Below are 25,060 nucleotides of genomic sequence, written 5' to 3' on the forward strand. Positions count from 1 at the left end.
TATCTAGCATAGAAATTAAATTGTGCCAAAATGGCACATCGACTGTGGTCGCCTGAAAAAGTAAATACACTTAACGTATTTACGTATTCTGAATAGTCTATTCACTATTATGGCGCAAATTTAAATTAAATTATTTAATTAACCTTGTTTAATTCTGGGAAATTAACTAGAAATGAAATACATACATCTTTTTAAAACAAATAATATGATTGTAAGAAATCGTCGACGATACTTTGTCCTCGTCGTCCTCGTCATTCTGATGATCTTATTTATCCTCATCACAGAGATGTAAATACAAAATATGTACAAATAATTATCCTAAAAACCAGTCCAGTAAAGTTGTTAAGCCAACATTTTACTTTAATTCTGCACTAATTAATACTTGATACTAAAATTGTTTTTAGTCCCATTAACAAAATATGGCTTATTTTCAGAAACTTACAAGATTCCAACCAGCCCAACTTATACTTCAGGATTTGGAAATACCTTGGACTCCCATCACTCACCCCACCCGCCGTATTGCTCATTCCTAAAGGGGGCATAGGCAATCAACTGTTCGAATACGCGTGTCATTACGCCCTCGCCAAGAAACATGCCCTTCCCCTCTACATCTACCTACCCTCAGCCGTTCGCACCCAATTGAACCTTATCACAGATAAGCCTGCCACACAATTTTCCCCGCCTCCACCATTTCGCGAGTTAAACGTGTCTGACCGCTCCGTCGCCCTCGACGCCTTCCGTGTCCCCCTCTTCTCCTGGAACACGATTGACGAAAGGTACTTGGTCCCAAGTCACACCGAAATCAGAGACTCGGACATTCTCACCGGCAACTATTCGGTTAACGGAGCCGTCCTCTCGGCTAAGGACTACTGCCAATCAGAAGCCTACTTTTTCCAGTATCGTAAAGAAATTCGGGAAATTTTCAAATTTGCAAAATTCTTCCGGAGAAGATTCCTCTCTCAAAGAGCGATCACATGGGACAAGATAATTTCCAGGAAGGGCACCATCCCTGTTGGGGTTCACATCCGTCGTGGCGACTTTATCGAGCTTAATGCCACAATTCCCATCTCCTATTATTCCACGGCGCTGGACGGACTGGTCAAAAAACTTGGGAAGTTGCAAGACATCTCGTTATTCATATTTTCAGACGATTTAAACTATGTTACTGAAAGATTTATTCCGATATTGAAGGTCTTTTCTAACTTTGATGTCTCCATTGTGTCCGATCCGACGAGTTTGACGAGTCTGGAGGAATTTTATCTGTTGACGAGGTGTAAGCATTTTGTAATTCCGACCAGTACTTTCGCTTGGTGGGCGGCTTATCTAGGGGGCGAGAAAAAGGATAAAATTGTGTATGCGGCGCATTTAAGGGAGGGGTTTATTAAACAGATATACAAGCCAGATGCGCAAATTTTTTATGCCTGGCAATATAAAAATATTTATTATCCGAGCGGGTGGAATGTAATAGAGCCAAATTGGGCAGAAATGGATGATTATCAGTAAAACACTTTGCATTGTCTTAGTTTATGTATATGTGCAATGGGAAAAAGAATACTCATTTTAAAAAGTATAGAGGAAATAGTTTTCTAAGAAGCAGAATACCTCCTATTTTTGTAAGTTTAAAATAGTGTAAAGCATGGATTAAATTAAGCTACAATATTTTTTATATTCGTATTAGTTCGGTCATGAACCAAAATTCTTTCACAATATTTTTTAACAATTGCTTATATAATTAGTTAAATATCGATGGAATACATATTTACATTATTGTAACAATTTTGACAGTAATTTGAAGGGAATATTCACGTTTTTTAACATTAGATTTGCCTACTTAATTAAACTAACTATACATTTTTATCAATAATATTTAGGACAGATTTTGAAAAAATTTTGAAAAAATCACGATATTTTCACAATTCCAGTAATTGAAAAGCATAATAAATCATGAATGGAAAAAATATTTAATATTTGACACTAATTGGCAAATTATTCTCTCCAATAAACGTCTGAAAATTTAGCTTCGTCTCTTCATCCATCTGTGCAAATTAGAAAAATAAACATTTTTATATTTCCTCCCCCCAGTATAAAAAAAATGTACCAGAAATCCAGTAAAAGCCACGCTTTGAATCGTTCTACATGACAGGAGCGCATCTCGCATCTCGTCCACCAGTCTAAACGCTGCGTGAAGCCGCAATTGACCATTAAATTGAAGTGTCGTGTTCGCTAAACCTACAAATTTAGTTAGTATCATTCTTTAAATGTTAATTATTACGATACGATAAATAATTTGTGAAATGATAGTAACCTATCCATCCCGCCATTCCTCGCAAAACAGCAATGATCAGTTCTGGGCGAAACAACTCGCGACCTGGATTGTCATTTAGCTCGGACTTAATCTCAAAATCGACCTGCCCACATGTCAACTCCCATACGCCAAAAGACTGCATCATTTCCATCAAGCCCAAAAGATATTGGTCGTCCTCATGATCGCCGAAGAATTGAATCATCAACTTCAATTTAAATTCCTTCACGGCCGGGAATAGATTGCCTAGTACTCGTGCAGCGGCTCCGTCCCTGTTGTCAATTTGTGGATAATGGGTGCAACAAATATCAAGCGACGTTACCCCAACGTGACGAGAATGGCAGTGTTGAATCATTTCAGACAGATCGTACATTCTGCCTCTGACCTCGATGCTCGACATGGAGAAATGCGTCAATTTTGGGAGATTAGTGACGTTCAGCGAGTCCTTAATGCTATAATACACATCTACAGCATTAAATCTGAAGTTGGTGAGATTTGGGAAGTGGAAATCCAGCTTACGATAAAAAAATTAATTAAGCTTGAGTAAGACGAATAAATATTGCAAGGATTTTACCTTCTCTTTCTGATCCCACCCCCACCCAAAATAACCCAAGGTCAAACTTTCCAAAGAATTTCTACAGCTTTCCAACATTTTCGCAAACTCTTCGATATAGAATCTAGTATAACGCTCAAAATGAAATTTGTACCGGACCGTTTTGAGTTTTTTGCATGCCGACAAGTCCAAGTGGAAACTTGCAACAACGTCTAGGTCATCCAAGTTGGGCGCCGAGTTGACCAGGTTTTGGCAAATGGATGACATCAAGGGCTGTGACGAGTCACAGCAGGGTGACATTTTCAAGGAAAACACTTTCAGATTTGGGAGGAGTCGAAATTGACCCATCTCCCGTGATGGTGGTGCATTTTTATCGAGATCCTCTCCGTCAGCAATGATCGAGATCTGAGTCAGGTGTGGGAAATCATTAGTGCTCCAAATTTCTTGAAAGGGTTGAAAAGCCTTGGCATAGAAGAACTCGAGTGTTTCCAACTTGTCAAAAATCTCGGGCAAAATTATGACGAAGTTGGAGGGCAGCTTGGTCAAACATGTACAAATGTCGGGACAGCAACACGCCGTCTTTGTGTAGAACAGTAATTCTACATTCTTGACCAGATCGTGATTGAATGAGGTCAACTCTTCAGACTTTGTTCGATTTGGCGGTGCCGAGAAGGCGAGGCGACCCTGCCTGCCGAGATATGTAGCGCCCACGTCCGCCCAAAGGGTGCACACGAGGCGACATGCCTTTAAAGTGGTGGTGTCCAAGGAACACAAGACCTTATGCAGGATCTGAAATAATATTTACACAAATTAAGTTGACATTATTTGCGTGGTGTCATTGCAAAATTATAAGTTGAATGAAATGATCGAAATTGCACATTGTCATTGTCAATTATGAAGGCATTAATTAAATACCAGAGGATTTAATAAAGCCTTCGTCGCCACGTTGTCATCGACAGGAACATACTTCTCCAATTGTGTACAAGTTTTGGTGACCAGCATGATGGTGTCGTACCTCTGCGCCAAATAAGATAAATTATTAATTACAAACTGTCAGAGTCAGATTGTCGGTGATGGTCTGATGGTGATTGGTCACAAGAAAGAAATACCGAGTATTTAAATATCATCATATCTGCAATTATTCAAAATAAATTACAAGTCAGACCTACTATTGATTGATCCTCCTGAAATCACGAGGAGATCTTGATTTAACTTTTTTTAGACGATGAGCAAGTTTCACAAAACAGTAAAAACATCGAATGTCTCTCACTCAAATTGAGCGACAGTCGCTCAGCGACAAAATTAACATTTTGTGTCCAGGGATTTCTGAGACCCCTCCACATTTCCGTTTTCTTCTTCTCGGGCAGAGAATCTCTGTCAGTTCTTTGCAATTATTTTTTTGAGGATTGTATGAAGTAAAAATAATAATTAAGTAGCTCGATTTTTAATTTTATTTATAGGCACACATTTTGCACAACCCGTCGCATCCCGGAGCAAGAATGGAGATTTCGTTGCAAGACGGCGACCATGTCGATGATCAAGACCAAGATAACGACGAAGAACCCATGGTCCTCACATCTGCCGAGGTTTTGCTTCGGTTGGAACACGTAAGATTTTGGAAGTAAATTTTGATAATGAAGATGCAATGTCAACATCAACTAAAGAGTTTAATTGTAAATTTAAATAGTAAAAGTGTCATCTTGCAGGGCTGGATGAATGAGAAAATGTCGCCAGATGTGCTGCCCCCCTTGGAACAGGAGAAGGATGCGATGCTTGGCCAGATAAAGGTTATGGAGAGAAATGTCATCACGTTGGATAAAAAGGATGTTCGGACAGATATTCACAAATTAGAGGTGAACAATTACAGCTACTTTTTTTGTTGTTGTTAATAATAATTAAGCTTAGTTTGACGCATTACTTAATTGTGTAGTGGAAAAGAATATAAAATCTGCTTGAAATAATTTTTGCAGCTGGAACGGATAAAGTACATCGTGGTATCGTACATGAGGACACGATTCTTCAAAGTCCAGCGGATGTCGTTTGCCCTTTACGAGGCTGAAATGAAGCGGCCACGAGGCGAGGAGTCCGTCCTTTTCAAGGAAGAATTCACCTTCTTAAAAAATTTAGCCACCCGGACTGCCGACTACTTGAAGGAAACGCTCATCTCAAAAATGCCTCCCATTCTGCAGAAGTTTGAAATCAAGAAATTCCGGGTACTTCCACAGATGGATGCGTTCGTGTTTTTTCGCGTCGTTGAAAACCAAACGGTGGAAGTGGGGATTAGCATTGACGAGTGAGGGTTCTTAAATTTGTTGAATGATTCCTTTAGAAAATTACTTTGTCTATTACATATTTCTTTTTGCAGATTTGTCACAATCGATTTGGAGGAAGGAGACTTGCACTTTATGCGGTACGAAGCTGTTTCTCATCTCGTAGCGGGTGGGGCCGTCCAGCTCATTTGAAGCTAATAAAATGCTAGCTAATTAATAATTAGTAACTATACATAAAAATGGTAATTTTACTGTGACTGCATATTACGGCATGATTATGGTGACGTGTCCGTTTGATTCTGAGCTGCAGACTCTGCAAGTTAGCTTATTCAATTATTACTTCAAATGGGTGTCATTTGTTAAATTCGTTTCTAAATACATAAATTAACCAGTTTTAGAGTCGGACGCGAAACGAAGGCGACAATTTCCTCTTGTTAATGATGTAGATTTCACTACTATTTTATCTTACAAATTGTAACTGCTAAGGATAATAGTTTGTTTCAATTTAGTGTTACTGTTAAATAAACCACAAATAAATTCTAAGCCAAAATCAGATTTTTAAACCGAGCTGTCATTTTGACTTTAGGTGCGATTTAAAAATAATTTCGCTCTGAATGACAAACTTGACTTATGATTAACAATTTTTTAAAATTAACTTCATAATTGCATTTTGGAAAAACTTTCGATTTTCAAGCGTTGTGATATTTTTTAATTTATGCGATCCATTTTCGCCCATAAACTACTCAATGTAATTATACTATACACGTATACATATACCACATTTAGAGGCATATGTAAAAGTTCAGAGGCAAAACTTAAAGGTTACTTTACATGGTATTCATTCTTTTGACATGCATGTTTAGTAGAGATGTGCAGGGCAGGCATTTTTCATTGCCCGCCCTACCCTATACCCTACTTGGCCCAGCCCTGCCCTACCCTACCCTATAGGGTAGGGTAAAATTGAAACCCGGCCCTGCCCTACCCTGGAAAAATAAAGCCCGCCCTAGCCCTACCCTAGATTTTCTTAACCAATAAAAACCCTACCCTACCCAATAGGGCTTCGGGCCCTGGCCCTATTCATAAATAATTGTTTATGTAAATCATTTAAAGCAACTAATAATATTAATATATTATTAGTTCGCAATTATGACGATTAAAAAAATTATAATGACATTCAAACTTCAAAAATGGTCTAGTAATTTTGTAAATCAAAGTTAATTTCGTTACGTTTCCACCGGATAAAAATGAAGTTCTTGGCTCTTGTACTCCTGTGGTTGAACAATTCTTATATCTATGGAATGTGACGCAAGAAATTTTGACAGTCTTTTTGCAACTTCCCAAATTTTTTGTCGCCACACCAGTAACAAATGTCAACATGGAGTAGTCAATCTTCATAGTATAATCAATTTTAAGTACTTGTAACACAAGTGAATTAACAGCAGAAAGATGACAAGATTGTCCCGCGTCTCATTTCTGATGGCCTGCTCGATGGTTGACTGCGTTATTGTAAAGCAGAAAAGCCCTACCCTGCCCTACAGCATATTGGTGTACATACAAAAAAGCCCGCCCGGCCCTGTACCCTACTTAAAAAAGCCCTACCCTACCCTACCCTTAAAAATTCAGGGTAATAAAAGCCCGCCCGCCCAAAGCCCTATAGGGTAGGGCAGGGTAGGGTTTTTTTAGGGTATACCCTGCCCTATGCACATCTCTAGCTTAGTTGGTTTGTATTTCTGTTTTGCCTTATGTTGCACAAGGACAATCTGATATTTAATAGAAGTACTTAATTGCACAAGTTGTAATGAAAAGCATGCACAGTATCCTCGAAATAGAAATGCCAGCAAGCTGGCAAACTCAAAACTTGAGTTTTTGGTCGAAACAAGCTACCCGGGTTCAGGTCATTAAGGTTTCATTTTTCATAGGATGATGATTTGATGTGACATAGATAGATCTTTAGATAGACCATAGATCTTTAATCTCACTCTACCCCTATTCAATGTCTTTAAAGGCAAATTTCTAAAATGGCATGAATTTTGACTCATCAATTCATGTCTTTTGAGATATCTACAATGCAACGTTTGATACTTTAATGTACCATCGGTGTCATTGGAGAAATTTGCACTTATCCTTAATAAAGACATCGAAATTCGATGATCGAATATGGGTAGAGTAAGATTAAAAATCTATGCTACATCAAATCATCATTCTATGTAAGTCTACTGATGGCTTGGCTTACCTACTTGAGATCGACTCGACTCATCCTTAATAAGCCGAGAAAGCCAAGCCAAAAAGTGACAACTCTACCATGAAATTATTTAAACATTGCATGATTGAACTTAATTTTGGGAATGACCTTCTGTCTTATTTATAATAGAGTAAAATCGATGCCATCCAATGTTTTCTGTCTCGTGTGATTTGATATTATGACGTACCGGATTCCTGCTACGTGTTTACATATTGTATGTAAATATATAGGTCACACCGTGTCAAATTAATAATTGCGAAATTGCGACGACCTTCCCTCTTCAACATTATGTCACCTGCCTTCACCGTGTAGAACTATGCACGACCCCCCTGCCGATTGATAGATACTATTTATGTATGATAAGTACAAACAGCGAAACCAAGTTACACAAATAACCCAAGGATGACTGATGTAGCTTTGCTATAGCTATTTCATGCAAATAACCCACTAAAAACCTGGAAAACTCGGCGAAACACTTTGTGCATTTCAAGTCAAGTCCGGAGAAAGTGTTTGCATTTTCATCTCTATTTATTTGTGTAATTGTGTCAAAGTTTTTAAACTAGTTTTTTTAATAAAGGTCGAAATCATGTCATTCCACTAACGACTTCAGACTTATCGAGAGTGGAGGAAGCACTGTCAACTGTGACACCACGTTAGCAATTAGTGATCTGACTACACTACACTAACAAGTTGGCTGAAACTTTGTATCAGGAAATTCTCTGCGGTACATCTCGAAAATGAAAAACTATACGTTAATTTCACCATTCGAGGATATCTCTCCACCCGAAAACCACACATTGGCGACATACCTAGTTGAGAAAGCTAACGAATACGCAGCACAAGGGAAAACTACATACATAGTAATTAAATACAAGTTAAATAAATAGATAAGGGACTCTGTAATTTCTAAAATTTCCATGTGTACAAAATTTGCATCTTTACAGACCGACACACTCACAGGAGAGTCGTACGACTTTTCATCGTTTGACAAAAATACACAAGGCGTAGCAAGTGCCCTTTACAAACGGGGATTCAGAGCTGGAGATATTATACTCTATCTGACCTATGACGTTTCAAAACTGCACATATTTTTCACCGGAGTCTGGCGAGCGAACGGAACGCCAAGAGCGTCTTATCCTGAAGATGACGAATGTAATAATGATGTAGAATCATTAGTTTAGTACAAACAGACATAGTTGTAAAGCAAAGGTCGACGCCGACCAATTTTCGGCTGCGGCGGCGCCATTTTTGGTCATTTTTTTCGGCGCAGCGTCCAAATGTTGATGCCATTGGCGGCGCGTAAAGTGCTTCGGCGTACGATCGGCGGCGTCGACCTCAGTTATAAAATACATTGTGTTAAGTATGCTTTTTACACTTTTCAATCACACAGCAACTATATTTCACCGTATGAAGGAGTCTCGAGCAGGATGGATTTACTGTAAACCAGAGATGGCAGAAATGTGTTTAACAATTGCAAACAAAATTTATTGGGACGTTGATGTCATTGTAAATGGAAGGGTGAAAGGCTGTTTATCGATATTTGATCTGATGGATGACGACGGATCAGGTATGTAGACAGACATGCAGTTGCTGTTACGTTGTCAATTTCCATGCATAACATCCGAAATTTACAGCAATGCCAAAACTGTGTATAAGCTATAACGACCCTGCTATCATATTAAACACAAGTGGGACAACGTAAGCTAGAAAATTTTAATACTTATGTAAACTCTACATGATTGTTAATCCCTTCATTATAAAAATTTAGTGGACCAAGCAAAGGAGCCGTGTTGTCGCATGGAGCCTTGATGATTAACGTGTTGTCCATAACGAGTGGACTTTTTGACAAAGAAAATCCGAATTTGACTATTACAAAAGCCACGCATATTTCGGGCTGCATTTTCCCAGCCGTCGGGCTTATCGATGGAGCTCACGTCCTTGTTATGCACACAATTAAACCAGAAAATGTTTTTGAAGCCATCAAAACATACCAGGTTTGAATTTGGGGGGTTGAATTTTGTTAAAGTGGAATTTTGTACTTTGTCTGTTAATAGAAATGTCTGATGTTTTATAGCCTCGACATATTTTCGCATTTCCAGCAATGCTATTGGCCCTTGTCAACCACCCCCTTGTGTCACAGTATGATTTTTCTTGTTTACAGTGGGCAACTACTGGTGGTTCACCATGTAAGAAAATTCGCCCTTTTTAGAAGTAAATATTATGGCAATAATTTTGTATGGTTTACAGTGACAGGTGCAATGGTCAGGATAATTCTATCCCTTCCAAATATGAAGCAGGTTTTTAATGTGAGACAAAATAAACCGATAAATTCATCTTGTTAACACATTTATTATATAGGACAAGTATCAAAATCACACAGTGGCCGCGGAAGTGTGGGGACAGAGGGATAATGTTATATAAACCCCTCCCTCCCCTATCCACAATGTTAATGTTGCAAGATGTCCCCACAGTTTCCGCGGCCACGGAATTTATACACGTGTTTGACATACTTAATACGCTTTTTATACTTCAGATTATGGGCACGACTGAGGTGGGACTTATCCTGAGTACATTGAACTTTGATACCAAAAATGCACTACCTGCTTGGGAAAATGCACTACAAGGTGGCTTTATGAAATTAAACAATTTTTTGCGATGGTTTTAATTAAACGATTTTACATATTGATATTGAGTTATTTTCTACATATTCGATGACAATTATGTAGGACTACCCGAAAATTCCGTGGGAAAGTTAATGCCTGGAGTTTCTGCTCAATTCAGGGATTTGGAGACGGGGGAACAAATTCTAGGTCCCAATGAATCTGGTGAACTGTGCGTAAAATTCAAAGGAATGTTCACCAGCTATTATAAAAATCCAGTGGTTTGAAACAATCATAAGGAACCTGAAAATTTCTGTACACGTTTTTAACGATATCAAATTTTATTCTAGGCCACAAAGAATTCTATGACTTCAGATGGTTTCTATAAGACGGGAGATGTGGGTAAGTATGTACATATTAAGTCACAAGAGAAGTTACCAATTTGCGAACCATAATTTTTTAATGCATGCACTACCGTATTGCATTCTACTCGTAAATATTCGGGGTATGCATTGCAGCCTAACTTTAAAAAATTGCGAAATACATAAATACATGGGCAAGTTCGCAAATGAATTTTCAAGCCATTTTTTTGCGAATTTTCGATTGTTTTTGCTAATAATGATGCAAATTGGCAATGCAGACCTCCATTATTTACAAACCCGAATTTAATACATGTTAGCATGAAACATATTTAGGATATTATGACGAGAACGAATTTGTGTACATAGTGGATAGAGCAAAGGAAATCTTTAAATATTACGGGAATCATGTAAGTATGTAAGCTTTTTTGGATTTCGTAACGAGGGAGTTATTGTAACATATACATATAAATATTTATGATTTTAATAACAACGCAGATTTCACCAACGGATATCGAAAATATTATTAACGACCATCCCGCAGTCGGAGAAGTAAGTGCCCCGTGCTTCACAAATGTATGTAAGTTTTATCATCTTGAACGATCTTACAGGTTTGTGTTGTGGGAGTCAGCGATCCTGATGGAGGTGGTTACATTCCGCGAGCCTTTTGCGTTATTTTGCCAGACTTTCAATGCAGTGAGCAGGAAGTGCTAGAGTTTGCAAATAGTGCGTTTATTACATGATTTTGCAGCAGGTTTGCCAAATGACGTACAATTTTGTGTTATTAGGCCGATTGCCGAATTTTAAACATGTTCGAGGAGGTGTCCACTTTCTCGAGGTATGTACACATCTACGTAGTCAATTGGCAAGGCACGTTGCAAGTATTACAGTTTATTTACGTATTTATGTATGTATGTTACTATGTTCACAGCAACTTCCGAAAGGGAAAACCGGGAAGGTTTCTCGACAACTTGTGGAACAAATACAAATAGACTAATCAATCATTCATCATACACAAATACCGGGGGGCACTCATAGTCATATCCCCATAAATTTCTTGAGGCCCTTCAATATAGCTCATCGAACCGTTTGATTTCGGGGTCTCGTTGTTTGGGGTGAGAATGCTTCCAAACGCGTGTCTTCGTTTAAAGCTCGAGGTAGTTACACCCTCATATTACTCTGAAAATATGAAAATTACAGAACCTGATATTTTTAAAATATTGCTCGTTGGTTTGGATTAGTTAGCACGTTTCTAGATTTTATGTATTGTCTGTCGTATAACCTCCGCAAGCAAAATGCGACAAGATAAACAAGCAGAAAAGTACCCACGATTAAATAATCATTACAATGACTTATGTACATATGTATGTGAGTGAGTGTATCTTCCTTTTAGTACCAATTCAAATAAACCATGTGTATGCCTTACCAAATCAATTATTGCCATGTAATTATAATTACAGCACATGATGTAAACATTACAATTTTCAGAATTATGTAAGTGGTAACAAACTATCGATTTAATAAATATTCACTTTAGCTGACTTCATACATAAGCATCTTATTTCTAAATTCACTTTTTGACTCCCCGATCTAAAAAGAGCATTGCTATCCCAACAATAAGTACGGATCCGATCACAATTTCAAAAATACTTCCGTTCCCCTCGGCAGCCTGGCCATCTTTCAACTCCCACAAATTGTAAATGACCTTTTTTGCTTCTTTATACCCCCCTTTTCTTTCACCACCCGCATCAATAAACACTGCACCGATTACGGACTCCAAAAATTTGTCGTGTCGTGGCAATCCCTTCACACTTTGGTGCATCTTGACAAAATTGTGTAACTCGAGCTGATCCGAAATTTCCTTTTGTTTAGTTTGGTTGACCAAGTTGGCCCTCAAGGTGGACAGGGTGCCTTCACTAGAGTCGGGATATTTGCGAAAAAGGTAGTTCGTTATGGCAAAATTGATTACTGCGTCGCCCAAATGTTCTAATCGTTGATAAGTCTTTATATTGGGATCATCCACGCGGCAGCTGTCATGAGTTAGAGCTTCCGTTAGAATGACCTCGTTTCGGAAATGGTATCCTATATTTTTCTGTAGGTTGTAGAGACTGGAGGAACCTGTCGAGTAAATAATATGGAATTAATATTATTGATAGGTTATTAAATATAAAAATGGAGAAAGTTGTAAAATTATTGTTAACTACTATGAATGTATTTGCTTACTTAAACCCATGATTTGAATTGGTTTACGATGGAGGTGATGGAAAAGGGTGCAAATAAATAATCCAGATAGTATTCCACTTCCGGTTTGATGGAAGGATAAAATTGTAAAAAAAGTATATTTCAATCTGAAATGTATGTAAATGTGACTTTTCCATCCAGCTGGAGCTGAGGAATGAAATGAATGAGTAAGCCGGTATGTACATATGTACACAAAAGTTACATAACAAAACAAGTAAGCGTACTTGCAAACACCGCTTTCTTACTTTTACATGCCAACGAGATCTTGTATGACAAGATTTTCACCATTTGTTATTTATTCCTGAGAAACACATGTAATATATTTTACGAATTTGCATCGCTATTTTTGTATGATTATTATGACTGTGGATAGTATGTAAATGTATGTACAGCTCACAAAATTTGGGTGACTACACTGTAGTCATCCGGAGCGGCCGTTGCTAGACTTTAATTGAATGAGCAAATGATGTTATCCGGTTGTATTGAATGAAATTGTTGTGTCTCAAGATGCCTCAGTTAGTTTCCGATCACAATAATGCATGAGACAGTAAGTACTTCTTATTGATGCTTGAGACCCACAGTATTATGCATGCATCACTTGGGTATATGCACATGTACATTTTACACGCAGTTCGTCAAAACAAAATTCCATCACGATTGTTGTAGCAGAGAAGAACTTCTAACAATAAGACTTATGAAGGACTAATCTTTATCATTAACGGATTATGTATGCGTAAATTTATTTTCCAACGAGTTTAAGTAAATTGCACCACTTTAGAATAGTTTGTACATATGTGAATACACAAATATTTACCTACGATTGACCAAATTGGGAATTAATACATGAAATCATTTTAATAAATTCTGAAACGCGTATACATAGTAAATAATGTGGTCTGGCGCATTTTATGGGCAATTTTATGCATGCAAATTTCTCTTCTCTTTAACCGAAATTAGCAACAGGCTGGCTACTTGCTCCATACTAAACTGGAATATGATAAGAGGGGTCGCCTTCTCGATAAAATTTCCTGAACTTCCCAACTTAATTTTTAGCACGTTGCACGACGCCTTCATCCTTCTCAAGTAGCGATTCTTCAACATACTTTTCCGACCCCGCCAATTTTGCAGGATATCCTGCGAGAGCCCGTGGAGATCAGCGCCCGCCTTATAAATGACGAAAGAAGTGGCAAAAGTGCAGTCAACCCCGAGCACAACGGCGATGAGAAGGGCTGGAACAGATAGTTTGGAATTGTGTGCTATGACGGCGTAGAAGCAGGTGATGCCCACCCAGGTAAGGTCAGTAATCATGATGGGCAGGTTTCCCACTTGGTTGATATTGTTGACCGCAGTGGTTAGAATTTGTGCCTGTTTGTAAGCCAGGATAGATTGCAGGTTGAGTGAATTTCGAGTTCTGAAAGAAAATAATTTGCATGAAATCGCATTTTCTTGCATTTTCCGTCTCAAATTTATATTCTACCTTTTCAAATGATCCGCCACACAGGTAACCCCGCAATGAAACACGAACGATACCGCTACACAGGCTAGACACATTCCATACCCCGAAGAAAACATGTCCACCAGAGTCACCGTCCATGCCCAATTTGTCGGTATGCCGAAATCCCAAACGAATTCGTTCCCATTTGCCGCACAATCTGGGAAAGCAGATCGAAGGAAGTGCGGCATTGCACAGGGAAACATGATAACTAACATGTTTTGCAAGATAGTAGGCACGATTTGGGTAAATAGACCGATGCAGAGGGCAAATCGACCCATCTCACCACGACTTATATCGCCTGGCATGCACTTCCCGGTCGAAATGATGTCCCTCAGGCGGAGTTTAACCCCTCGTCTGGCCGGGAGTGATTTACTGTACTGCGCATGTGTGATCAAGATTCCGTTAAAGTAGGCCGTAATTTCGGCCGACTTTCTCCTGCACGCCATGCCCATCGCCCAGTGGCCAATATTGCTTAGAGAGAGACAACATGATATGATCTGGGTGAAGAAGATGTTTTTTGGACCGTTCGAAATCAACGATCGCATCCGCGCCAGGACGGTGGCACATTGCACCGTATTGCAAATGAGGGGCAACGTGTACTTCACATTGCTCCAAAATACTGGGACAAATTGCTGCTTTTTAGCCGACCAGGTGATAAAATTGCAGAGAAAGAGGTTCTTGACGAAAAACTGGGCGCGGATTAGGGGCAAGTAGTCGAATATAGTGGGCATATTTAAACCCAATCAACCATTTATATTTCTCTAGAAATTTATTTCAACTGAAAAATGCGGGCCAAATGTGTATACTTGATGTGTATAATGTGTATAATTTGGCGGCGTACTGATGATGTTTAGCGTATGACATGCTGACCAAATAGTGCGGATTATAAGTGTTTTTCTACAATTCTGTGCCTACACCCAATTTAGATAGATAACATCTCCCCACGCAGGCTACATGTGTACCCCTTGCTTGTCAGGCATGAATTATTTACTTAACGACTCCATTGAGAAAGACTCCTTATTTTTAAATATGTATGTCCTTTTTCCGGTTATACAATATGTACACACTCTTAAAAAACTGGTATGGCTTAGGTAGTAAATATGGTAATGAAGAATTATTTACCGCTCAGAAATAAATACCATTCTACCAACTTCGTAAGAAATCAATACCATAAATAGTTACATATAAATTCATAGGATTCTACTAGATTTTTTAGTAGCATTCTTAGTAGCATTCTAGTGTGTAGTAGCATTCTTACCTCGAAAATATTTATATGTAAGGTAGCTAATGCACGTATTCGCATGCTTACATACTTACATCATAAAAGAAATATCAATGGTGATTCATCATGAATGCGTAAGATGTTATTATGCAAGTCTATGGACGATACTTCTGAGACAATAGGGGGTGGGTAAATGTGACCTTTAGAAATCACCATTCATAAAAATAATCTTATCCTCATAGAAACTATTATGTAAATGCACTCTCGATTCTACGTTACATAAGTAAAATATGCTAAATCCAAATGGTAGCTTAATAAAGCCTAAAATTTCTTGGTGTATGTACATAGTTAGTTAGGTAATTATACCATTGTGAGTGCATTTAATTTTCTGAAGGATAGCATTATTTTTAGTGTAATACATACATATGTCCAAACATTCTTGAGTTTCTGGCTGGATTGTATATCGACATCATGTGTATATGTATTGTATATCTATGTAGGAAATATGTACATATGTATCTACATACGAATATGTGGAGCAATAAGATACATTGTTTTACACAATTTGTGTATATACTTATTTCATTTCAGGGCACAAATTGTTACGAATATCATTAGCAAATATATTTTTTAATTTAATGGTCAACAATTGCATGTTACACTTGTTTATAATGTTATACTTAATACATATAAGTACATACCCATTTGTTGCATTGCATTTGCGTATGCACCCATTACCTTTTATTCGGCTGCATATCTAATTATCGGTAAAAAATAAAAATATATCTATGTATACTGACCACTCTAAATATTTAGAACTCCGTCATACTGTAGTAGCAAGGAAATGACAGTCTTATCCATATTTATGCAGATATCCGATTTCATTACATAAAGCGACAATGCCGTAATTCACAATGAAAGCTTTCATCACTAATTTCAACTTTCATTAACTACGAATGTATTTACTTGTGTAAATATGTATGGAGAAAGCAGGGTGTATCTACCAACTCGATATCTTGGTATCTGCGCAGCTCCAAAATTAGAACTGTAATCGTCTTGATACGTGCATACATACGTAATATGTTTACGAAATACATACTTAATTAAACGTAAAGACAGGCATATACAGATATGTAGGAATGAGTTAAATACTTATAATGTTGCTGGTAGCCTTTAATTCTAAGTTCCAAAATGGTTTAATTTCTTCCAGAAAATAATCTCAAAACGACGTTAGCTAATAAGGCAAATAATTTATTGAATTACTTATGATACAAAAATGTTTTGCTTGCAAAGTGTTTATTATTTATTTGTATTGCACCCATTTCAGGTTTTAAGTAAGGTGCTGTAATGGTAATTGAGATGTATATTCATGTATATATGTAGGACTTAGGATTAGACCTGCTTCTAGAAAGTTGGAAAGACAAAGTAATTATAATTCTCAGAACACTTGTGGATGTGTACAAATTGGAATTGAATTTAAACAATTTTGAGAATCTCTTAGAAATTGTGGGGTGCTGCGAACGACCTCGCATAAGAGATTATCGAAACACGCATACATATTTACACATTATATTTACATGTAATAATTATCCCTGATAACTCAAAATAATCCATTTACTTGTTCCGACATTTGTAAAAACTAATCGAAGTGTTATAGATATTTTCACGCTACATACTTCAGAACAGAACGTATAAAGATTTGTGTTTTTTAATATGTAGCTAAATTCTGCTTATTATAGCACTATATAAATACGTATGTGTATAAACGTATACGTATACATAATTATGTAGGAATCTCGATGTTATCAAAGTTCCCAAAATTCCCAAAATCTCGATATTGATAACTAGCGTGTAAGCCCGTCTCCCGCCGGGCGAGAGCTCAACTGGTTTTCATTAAGATTGAGTGGGATTTTGTGCATAATTCCGCAGAATTATTTTTTTTATTATACCTCTTATTAACTGGTCATGTCTGTGGGAAAGAAAAGTGAAAGTAAGTGTTCCGCGCGATGGAAGCAAAAGTGACATCCACTTAACTTTACCTTCACTTTAAAGTACAGGGTCCATGATAACCAATATAACTATTATTAGATAGCCGCTCACGATAATCATTTCTAAAGAACCATCGTCAGACAACCATTCCCAGATAACCACTATCAGACAACAAATCACAGATGAGTTGTGTTACGTCACAGCTCAATAGTCCCAGTCCTAACGTGACACAACTCTTCGACCCTGTGCTGTGCGCACAGCCCAGCACAGCACAGCTCAATAGTTCCAGTCCCAACGTGACACAACTCTTCGACCCTGTGCTGTGCTCACAGCCCAGCACAGCACAGCACAGCACAGCACAATATCCCCAGTGCCAACGTGATACAACTTGTGGACCCTGTGCAGTGCACGCAGAACAGCACTTCATCACAGATCGATGAGTTGTTTCAGGTCACAATTGTGCTGTGCGTACATCTGCGGTGATTGTCTTAGGTGGTTATCTGGGGGTGATTATCCGGCATTTATAAATCCACCCCCACCCCCACCCAAATCCACCCCCACCCCCACCTAAATCCACCCCCACCTAATCAAATCCACCCCAGTAAGTGTTGCCAAACATGGTGTTCCTCACCCCTAAGAAATTTGTTCTGACAATTCATTATATGTATGTACATATATATTATGTATGTATGTAGGTCTTCATATCATTGCCCTGGACGAACATTTGCGCTCTACGGGATAAAGATAGCGTTGGCTTATTTCCTTGAAAGATTTAGGCTTGAAATCGACTCATCTTCACCTCTGAATTTCTTTTCACCAATAGCGTTTGGAAAAATGGAGGTGAATGTTAGATTAAACTTGATTGAAGACGATTGGATCAGATAATAAATAAATTATTTAGTATGCGTTATGCTGATGTATTTTTAAAATTAGCTGGCTACAAAATTTGCAGAAAATTTGAGCCTTTTAACAGAAAAAGTTTTTTTTCTCCAAAGTAATGTATGTAAATACTCATCAAATGCATAAATCACATGGTTATTAGCTCATAGAAAAATCGTACTCTTTTGCTCAAAAATTTTTCCGGGCTTCAGAGCTTCCATGCCTGGTATCCAGCATGCTCAAAAGTTTTCTCCATTCTGCTTCATAGCTGTTCAGAAATGTAGTCATCTGTTGGTCGGGACGGGAAAAGAATTCTTCGAAACCAGTCACTGCCATGATTGCGGCTCCAGCATACGTGTAAAAGCGGGTATCATAGGCAAACCGCGGTTCTGGAATGGAAAACATGATATAAATAAGCGCTAAACCTATGTACGCTCAAGTTAAAATCCATTTTCCAGCCGTGAATACAATTACCATTGGGTGTCCTATTTCCTGCAATATTAACTCCTCCATACGAAATATCGATCCGGTCGCCGTGTAAATACAAGTCAACAGGCGGCCCAACCAAATTATTGACCACGATGGGTGCAAATAATCTCTTTTGGAAACTTTGTACGCACGCGACAGGAAGGGAGCCAAGCACATGCGTGAGATACATTTTCAAGGCAGGTATCTTGCTTGTCCGATATTTATGCATCCTCTGTCCAATTAACTGGAGCCTTATTTTCGAATCTTCTTCCCCAACGGGGAGAAGAATTGCCCCATGTGACCTAAATATATTTATACATTTATACGAGGGTGAACCAATAAATACTTAGGAAAAGTAGGACGGATTTTAACCAAAATTTTTGCATGACAATAAACCTCAAACACATTTAGGAAGTTGTGATTTTCTTAAACTTCTTTTGTTAACAACATCGCCTACACTAAACTTTCAAAATTTATTTTGTTTTCATGCACAAATTTTGGTTCAAATCCGTTTCCTTCCTACTCTTTCTAAGTATTTATTACGCCACCCTCGTATGCAAAAATGGTTGAGTTTGATGTCAACGTCAATTCAACACTTACATATGATTTCGCAATTGTGGCGGATGGTTAGGAACTGGAAGGATAAAACTAGCTTTGGCGTGAGTACCCTCGATTTGAATGCCATTTTGAAGATAACTATCCCGAATTGCGGCCGTCGTACCGGCAAAAAGAAGGGAAAGAAAATCGACCCCGTACTCATCCTTGATCCTTTTCAAGTCCGAAAGATTCAATGTGGGGGACGATTTCGAAAACATTTCCTTCTGTGAGTGACTGCTATCGTCTGAAAGAAATATTTACAAATGGGATATGTAAATAAAATTTGTCACATTTAAATCTACCCGATGTGTAGGAGAAAGTCGGGTTTATACAACATGGGGATGTCGAATAACTGTGGGGATTTTGTCCCCAGACCTCTGCGGCCCCTGAGGTAGACTAAAAGGTGACATCGAACTTGGGAAAACTTACTTGGTGGTGAAACACTAGTATCATCAGACTCCACATTTGTCACGTAATCAGCAAAATCATATGGGAGGGTGCACCAGGTAAGGATTCCTTTCCATGAAAATTTCCCACTTTGCCGAATCATTTCCTTTCCTACATTATCCGGCGTGTCGAATAGCCTCGCAGTTAATTTGAATATTGACCAACCATCGCATAAGACATGACTGGATCTCCAAATTAACAGACTTTTCCCTCTCCCACGTTCCGTTTTGACGCCTTCCTTTACCAATAGCTCCCAGATGGGTTTATCCATCTGCCAGATCCTCTTGCTGGAGACGTAGTTTATTAAATTATTCCAATTATCCGGATTGGAAAGGTCGTTGTGAAACTCTGACTCTTAATAGAATTTTAAGATTATTTATGTTGCTTGTTATACTTTCGTTAATATTGAATTAAATTATTTGCCAACCTTTCAAGTGTTTAATATGGTCGGTAATATCGAATTTAGGACAGAACGCCCAAAAATAGTATCCCCACCATTGTACCAATTTGCACTTTAGTTCAGGGTAAAGCAAGGCCGAACTGGAGACATCCACCTTCGCGTGCAAAACTTTATTCTCGAAATCTTTGATTAGCCGGGGTAGATTAATCGTAGGCCGGTTGACTTCCAGTATGACGATAGCTGTCCAAGATTCGTCGGAGAATACAGGCATCATACCTGGAAAAATGCATATCGCCCAAAAAAGTGATGAAGCAACTTGAATTTTTAACAGATTTAAGCGAATTGATGTCTGATTTGCGCATGCATTACTAAATACGGTGCTTTGGGACGTGACAATGCTTAGAAATTCCTTCCGGTTCCAAATATGTGCCCCAATTTCAACTATTTTGCGAAGGATTAGGATAACTGCGACACCAGTGATTAACCATGGGAACAGGAGGACAGTAGTTGCTAAGGTTGCATACACCTTCCTCATTGTTGCAAATTTCTGAAAGTAAATATGTAATTAAAATTAGTTTTATTAATCTAAATAAAGAATACTAATAAAAATACACATTTAAAACTATTTAATGCAATTATAAGCGATGTTGTTGTACCAATTAGTATGTATGTACATCCGCACATAAAAATGTTGTTTATAATACAGATATTTATGAAAAAACACAAATAAAACCGTGTTAGAAAAACTTGGAGTAAGAATTTCACGCGGATACATAAATATACTTATATTTACTTCATTTATGTATAGGGCGCGACCATATATTAGGTCATCAAAAAAACGCCGATTTTTAGACCACCCACCCACGAATTTCCTATCATACTCATAGTAAGATTAACACGAGTAAGAAAGGCGGCCGAGAACCAAACACCTTTTTGATGACACAATGTATGTATGGACGTTCCCATAGTTATGCATGTAAATATTTATATATTTGGGGAACAAAAACCTGTTTAGAAATTTGCCTACTCGAAAAATTTGTTGTTTGAATTTCAACTTTTATCAGCCTCGTATTCGCATGAAGGTGGACAACGAACTAATAATTTATTTAATTTAATCTAATAGACATACATAAAGTGCACGTAAATATGTAGAAACCTGCTTGATGGTACACACTAATTATTATGTATGTAAGTATGCAATAAATAAACTACAGGACTTTGATGCATGCACGTAGATGGATGCATACATACTTACCCATGGGTAAGTATGTATGTAAAGTAAATATTTAATAAATGCATTTAGTGTTACTTCCGACATCTTTTTTCTTGGGCAAATTGTTTAACAGGCAAGAGATGACTACATATTTGTGTAGTCAAAAGTAACAAAGTGCCAAATTATGATTATCTTGTATCTTTGTCCACGGATATGTATTTATAGGTTGAAGAGCTGACCTAGAATTTTTCAAGGACTTGTCGACTTGTGTATGTACAAAAACGTGCATAAACTTAATATAGGGAATTATTGTTTCTTGATTTGTGGCAGATTGTGTGGTACCAATATTATGAAAGTTTATATATTATTTGCCGTTATGAAAGTTAATAATACCTACATGTCCCACCACATTTGCCCCTACAAATATGAAACAAAATATGCCATGCTTATCTTAGCCAGGGTTACAAGTGGTATATACCTGAGATTTAATGATTTATATCAATCATCTCATTTGGGTATGAAGTGAGAAATATGAGAAATAGTGAGTCATAATACATTTGCTCGGTGTTCAAAATTATTACCGAGCTTTTAAAATACGGATGAAACTTAAAATAACAAGGTTAACCAATTATTTTTTAACGAAAGTAAAAAAATTGGTGTGCATATAATAATAATCCACAGTTTGTGTAAACGGGCAGGATATACTTAGAGGGGCAATAGAGTCCTGGAAATGGACGAATTTAATATTTTGATGGTTAATCTAACAAAATAAATAAAACCAATCAGACTGGTTTGCACAAACGTCATAAATTGCACAGATATCAGACCATGATATAAAAGAGATCCACTAAGTTATCAGACCGCCCCATTAAACGCGCGCTGAGCGGGAGCAGATTTAAATTAAATTTCGAAAAAAATATTTTTTATTAGACCAAGTTATAAGCTTTGCATCGATATATATCACTAATTATTGAGTCATGGCTAAGACTAGAAAAACTTGGGTTGAAAGGCAAGAGTTGAAAAAAAGAGTGATTGTATTTCGCAAAAATCGAACAAACTATGATTCTAAAATCACTTGGCACTTTTTCAAGCAAGAAGGTATTCCTCATTCAAATGTCAACTCTTACATAAAAAAGTACGAGGAATCCAATGAATTCAAATTCAAAGTCCTCACTGGTCGACCTGCAAAGCTAGCGACGACAAAAGTCAAAAATCACATAAAAAAAATCTTCAAAAATTATCCATCAACGACAATGGCTGCAGCGGAAAGCAAGGTCAAGATTTCAAAAAGCTATCTGAGCAAAATCAAAGTCAGTAAACTAGGGATTATAGCCAGGGCAAAGAAACCAGCACCAAATTACAAATCAGCACAACAGGAAAGGATTCATGCGTGCTGGAAGAAATTGTTGAAGAAGATTCGGGGAAAAGTGGTCATCATGGGCGATGAGCCCCACGTCACAGATGACACTTCAAATCTTCCAGGAAGGCATTTCTTCCATAGTTCCAACCCCTGTGAAGTAAAATATGAAGACAAAGTCCAAAAGAAAGACCAATTCCGAAAAAAATGAATAATTTGGCAATGCATGTCTAGCATTATTCATTTTTCCGATCCCGTCATTTTGGAGGGTACTGTAAACCAGGGGGTTTATCTTAAATCATGCATTAAAGGGGGATTGGAATCGTTAATTACCAAAGATCATAAAAAAATAAAGTTTTGTTTTGGCCTGACCTCGCAAGGTCCCATGACGCCAAAAAGGTCACTCAGTACCGACATCTGAAAAAAATTGAATTTGTGCCAAAAAATGGAAACCCACCAAAGTTTCCTCAATTGAGAAATTCTGATCGCTGACTACATCCAAATATTCTAAGCTGTCAGAAACGCCAGACACCTTACGAAAATTTAAGAACAGATGGAAGAAAATCAGCTTGAAAGTAGGCGCAGTCTATGGGAGGAATTTCACGCGAAATCTGAAGAAGAAAATGCAATCTGTAGCAGAAAGCGGAATTGAATCATTAAAATTTGAACTGTATGGCAATCCAAACTCTTTGGTAGTAAACATATGCAATTTTTTTGAAATTACATCAACTGTGTGTAAAGTTCTGAGCATTTGATTGCGGCGGTCCGATAACTTAGTGAATCTCTTTTCTTTAAATGGAACAATTTCACCACACTCTACGTTGTTATAAACTATGCATTGAAAATTATACTATGAATATTTGTAAACATTCTTTCCCACGAAAGTATACTTATAATATTCCTAAACAATATCGGCATTTTTGCTGTTTTTACTTCGAAATTGGTTCTCCTTTAGTTTTTTGATCTATGTACAAGTATAAGAGTAATTTGACTAAATTACAAATCAATTTCATTTAGTATTTGACTTGAAAATTATTTTGGACTAAATTTGGATAATCGGAAATTCGTATATTCCGGTAAATTTTCTGTGATCTGCTAGGTGACGGCAGGATATTTCTTATATTTATCTAAATCACATATTTCTCACTGACAAAAGAGAGATTGTGAGATGAGATTTGTGAGAGACAAGTGCAATTTCTACAACCCTGGTCTGAGCAACTTCCATAAGTGATTCTATTTTTTTTATATTTGTTTCCCCAATCAAATGTCAATATTGCAGTAAACCAGTTTTTCACTGATGCGCATGCACATATGTAAAAGTTGTTTTTCTACAATTTTATACGTATTTTTATACAAAGCATTTTATGCAGCACAGCAATTTCGTGTAGGAGTGGTAGGACATATGCATGAACATACATATGCACTCTTATTTTAATGCATACACAAGATGCATTTGCTAGAAGGTCACAATGTGACCTTCGAATGAGCGGTGCTAAGAGGTGGCCACTGTAGCGATTGGTGCTGAATAATTCTTAATAAATAATTGGGACTTGTACAGTCTCGCCAGCAGTGCTCGCGGAAGCGTGGGGACAAGGTCCTCATGGTTATTAATCATCCCCCAGTGATATACCAAGCAGCCCGTTGATAACGATTTTGACCTTGAATAACCCCGGAACGGTTTGTTGTAGCGGGTCAAAATTTTAAACAGACGAGCATGTTTTCCAAGGATAGAGTTGTGCAAAAATTCAACTCTCGACTTTCAAAAATGCCTCCCCCACAGCCCCCAGAAGTTGAGACAGTCATTTCAACTCTTTCCAAACTCCGTCTAAAAAATTCGGTCTCCGTAGAAAAATTTTTCTTTTCAAGTGTTTGACCCCAAATAAGTCCATTTGACTTACTTCATGTATATGTATTTCACTATTTCGAAACGATTTTTATCCCCAGTCTAGGTTCAAGGTCCTTTGCATAATCTTGGGCCAACTGTGCTGTCTGGGAAGCCGCTGCGCCATGATGAAAAATCATCTGATTTATTTTTTTACCGTGCAAGTTAGGTCAATGTTATTTTAAAATTGGTTTCAATACACTGTCCACGTAATACTTTGCAGATACCCTCACTTTTTGGGGGACTTTGATAAGTGGGAGGACACCACGACCGGACATTCACCAACAAGCATAAACTTTTTATAAAAGTTCTCCTTACCGGGAAGCACCAACTTCCATGAATTTTTTTCGGCATTTGTCGTGTAGTAAGCTCTTAGAACCCAATTAGTAATTTGTAGAGAAAATAGTGCTTCGTCAAATGTCACCAAAAACTCACTTTTATTCCTTAATAGGTAATTTTAATAAAATTTTTGCAAATACGGGCTAGAGTTTTTTTAGAAAAAGTTGAAATGACTGTCCCAACTTCTGGGGGCTGTGATAGAAGC

The 25,060-nt window shown here is 37.6% G+C and overlaps 7 protein-coding genes across 11 annotated transcripts; 4 read left to right on the plus strand and 3 right to left on the minus strand.

Annotated features, from left to right (window-relative positions):
• Positions 1-67: 67 nt before the first annotated feature.
• Positions 68-2,019, plus strand: LOC118438434 (O-antigen biosynthesis glycosyltransferase WbnK-like). The gene is made up of 2 exons (XM_035858718.1): positions 68-288; positions 435-2,019. Exons 1-2 carry the CDS (start codon positions 173-175, stop codon positions 1,501-1,503), a joined length of 1,185 nt encoding a protein of 394 aa, XP_035714611.1. The 5' UTR covers positions 68-172; the 3' UTR covers positions 1,504-2,019.
• Positions 2,020-4,219: 2,200 nt separating this feature from the next.
• Positions 4,220-5,656, plus strand: LOC110850424 (DNA replication complex GINS protein SLD5). Its single transcript, XM_035846508.1, has 4 exons — positions 4,220-4,462; positions 4,562-4,708; positions 4,826-5,148; positions 5,221-5,656. Exons 1-4 carry the CDS (start codon positions 4,355-4,357, stop codon positions 5,315-5,317), a joined length of 675 nt encoding a protein of 224 aa, XP_035702401.1. The 5' UTR covers positions 4,220-4,354; the 3' UTR covers positions 5,318-5,656.
• A 2,448-nt stretch (positions 5,657-8,104) lies between these two features.
• On the plus strand, positions 8,105-9,709 carry LOC118435248 (4-coumarate--CoA ligase 1-like). The gene is made up of 7 exons (XM_035850971.1): positions 8,105-8,227; positions 8,312-8,519; positions 8,758-8,934; positions 9,002-9,065; positions 9,136-9,361; positions 9,442-9,553; positions 9,615-9,709. The coding sequence occupies exons 1-7, from the start codon at positions 8,105-8,107 to the stop codon at positions 9,707-9,709; spliced, it is 1,005 nt and encodes a 334-aa protein (XP_035706864.1).
• Positions 8,318-11,682, plus strand: LOC118432858 (probable 4-coumarate--CoA ligase 3). Its single transcript, XM_035846573.1, has 13 exons — positions 8,318-8,519; positions 8,758-8,934; positions 9,002-9,065; positions 9,136-9,361; positions 9,442-9,553; positions 9,615-9,991; positions 10,094-10,248; positions 10,318-10,369; positions 10,663-10,736; positions 10,825-10,878; positions 10,938-11,052; positions 11,115-11,164; positions 11,258-11,682. The coding sequence occupies exons 6-13, from the start codon at positions 9,778-9,780 to the stop codon at positions 11,321-11,323; spliced, it is 780 nt and encodes a 259-aa protein (XP_035702466.1). The 5' UTR covers positions 8,318-8,519; positions 8,758-8,934; positions 9,002-9,065; positions 9,136-9,361; positions 9,442-9,553; positions 9,615-9,777; the 3' UTR covers positions 11,324-11,682.
• A 125-nt stretch (positions 11,683-11,807) lies between these two features.
• LOC110841644 (ribonuclease 3) lies at positions 11,808-12,735 on the minus strand. Its single transcript, XM_022087328.2, has 2 exons — positions 12,550-12,735; positions 11,808-12,444 (listed from the first exon to the last, which is right to left on the minus strand). The coding sequence occupies exons 1-2, from the start codon at positions 12,557-12,559 to the stop codon at positions 11,897-11,899; spliced, it is 558 nt and encodes a 185-aa protein (XP_021943020.1). The 5' UTR covers positions 12,560-12,735; the 3' UTR covers positions 11,808-11,896.
• Positions 12,736-13,420: 685 nt separating this feature from the next.
• LOC118434033 lies at positions 13,421-14,378 on the minus strand. Its single transcript, XM_035846698.1, has 2 exons — positions 14,045-14,378; positions 13,421-13,978 (listed from the first exon to the last, which is right to left on the minus strand). Exons 1-2 carry the CDS (start codon positions 14,365-14,367, stop codon positions 13,486-13,488), a joined length of 816 nt encoding a protein of 271 aa, XP_035702591.1. The 5' UTR covers positions 14,368-14,378; the 3' UTR covers positions 13,421-13,485.
• Positions 14,379-18,229: 3,851 nt separating this feature from the next.
• On the minus strand, positions 18,230-21,872 carry LOC110841855. Of its 5 annotated transcripts, XM_035846521.1 has the most exons (7): positions 20,721-21,872; positions 20,434-20,611; positions 20,092-20,340; positions 19,647-20,018; positions 19,221-19,461; positions 18,627-18,922; positions 18,230-18,541 (listed from the first exon to the last, which is right to left on the minus strand). In XM_035846521.1, the coding sequence occupies exons 2-7, from the start codon at positions 20,597-20,599 to the stop codon at positions 18,342-18,344; spliced, it is 1,524 nt and encodes a 507-aa protein (XP_035702414.1). In that variant the 5' UTR covers positions 20,600-20,611; positions 20,721-21,872; the 3' UTR covers positions 18,230-18,341. The 5 variants fall into 5 exon arrangements, with proteins under 5 accessions (XP_035702414.1, XP_035702412.1, XP_035702413.1 ...); XM_035846519.1 differs by having other exon boundaries at positions 20,092-20,611; positions 21,092-21,867; XM_035846520.1 differs by having other exon boundaries at positions 20,092-20,611; positions 21,072-21,867.
• Between the last annotated feature and the right edge of the window lie 3,188 nt (positions 21,873-25,060).

This window comes from Folsomia candida, unplaced genomic scaffold (genome assembly GCF_002217175.1).
Source record: "Folsomia candida strain VU population unplaced genomic scaffold, ASM221717v1 Fcan01_Sc001, whole genome shotgun sequence".
In the NCBI taxonomy this organism is placed as follows: Eukaryota; Metazoa; Arthropoda; class Collembola; order Entomobryomorpha; family Isotomidae; genus Folsomia; species Folsomia candida.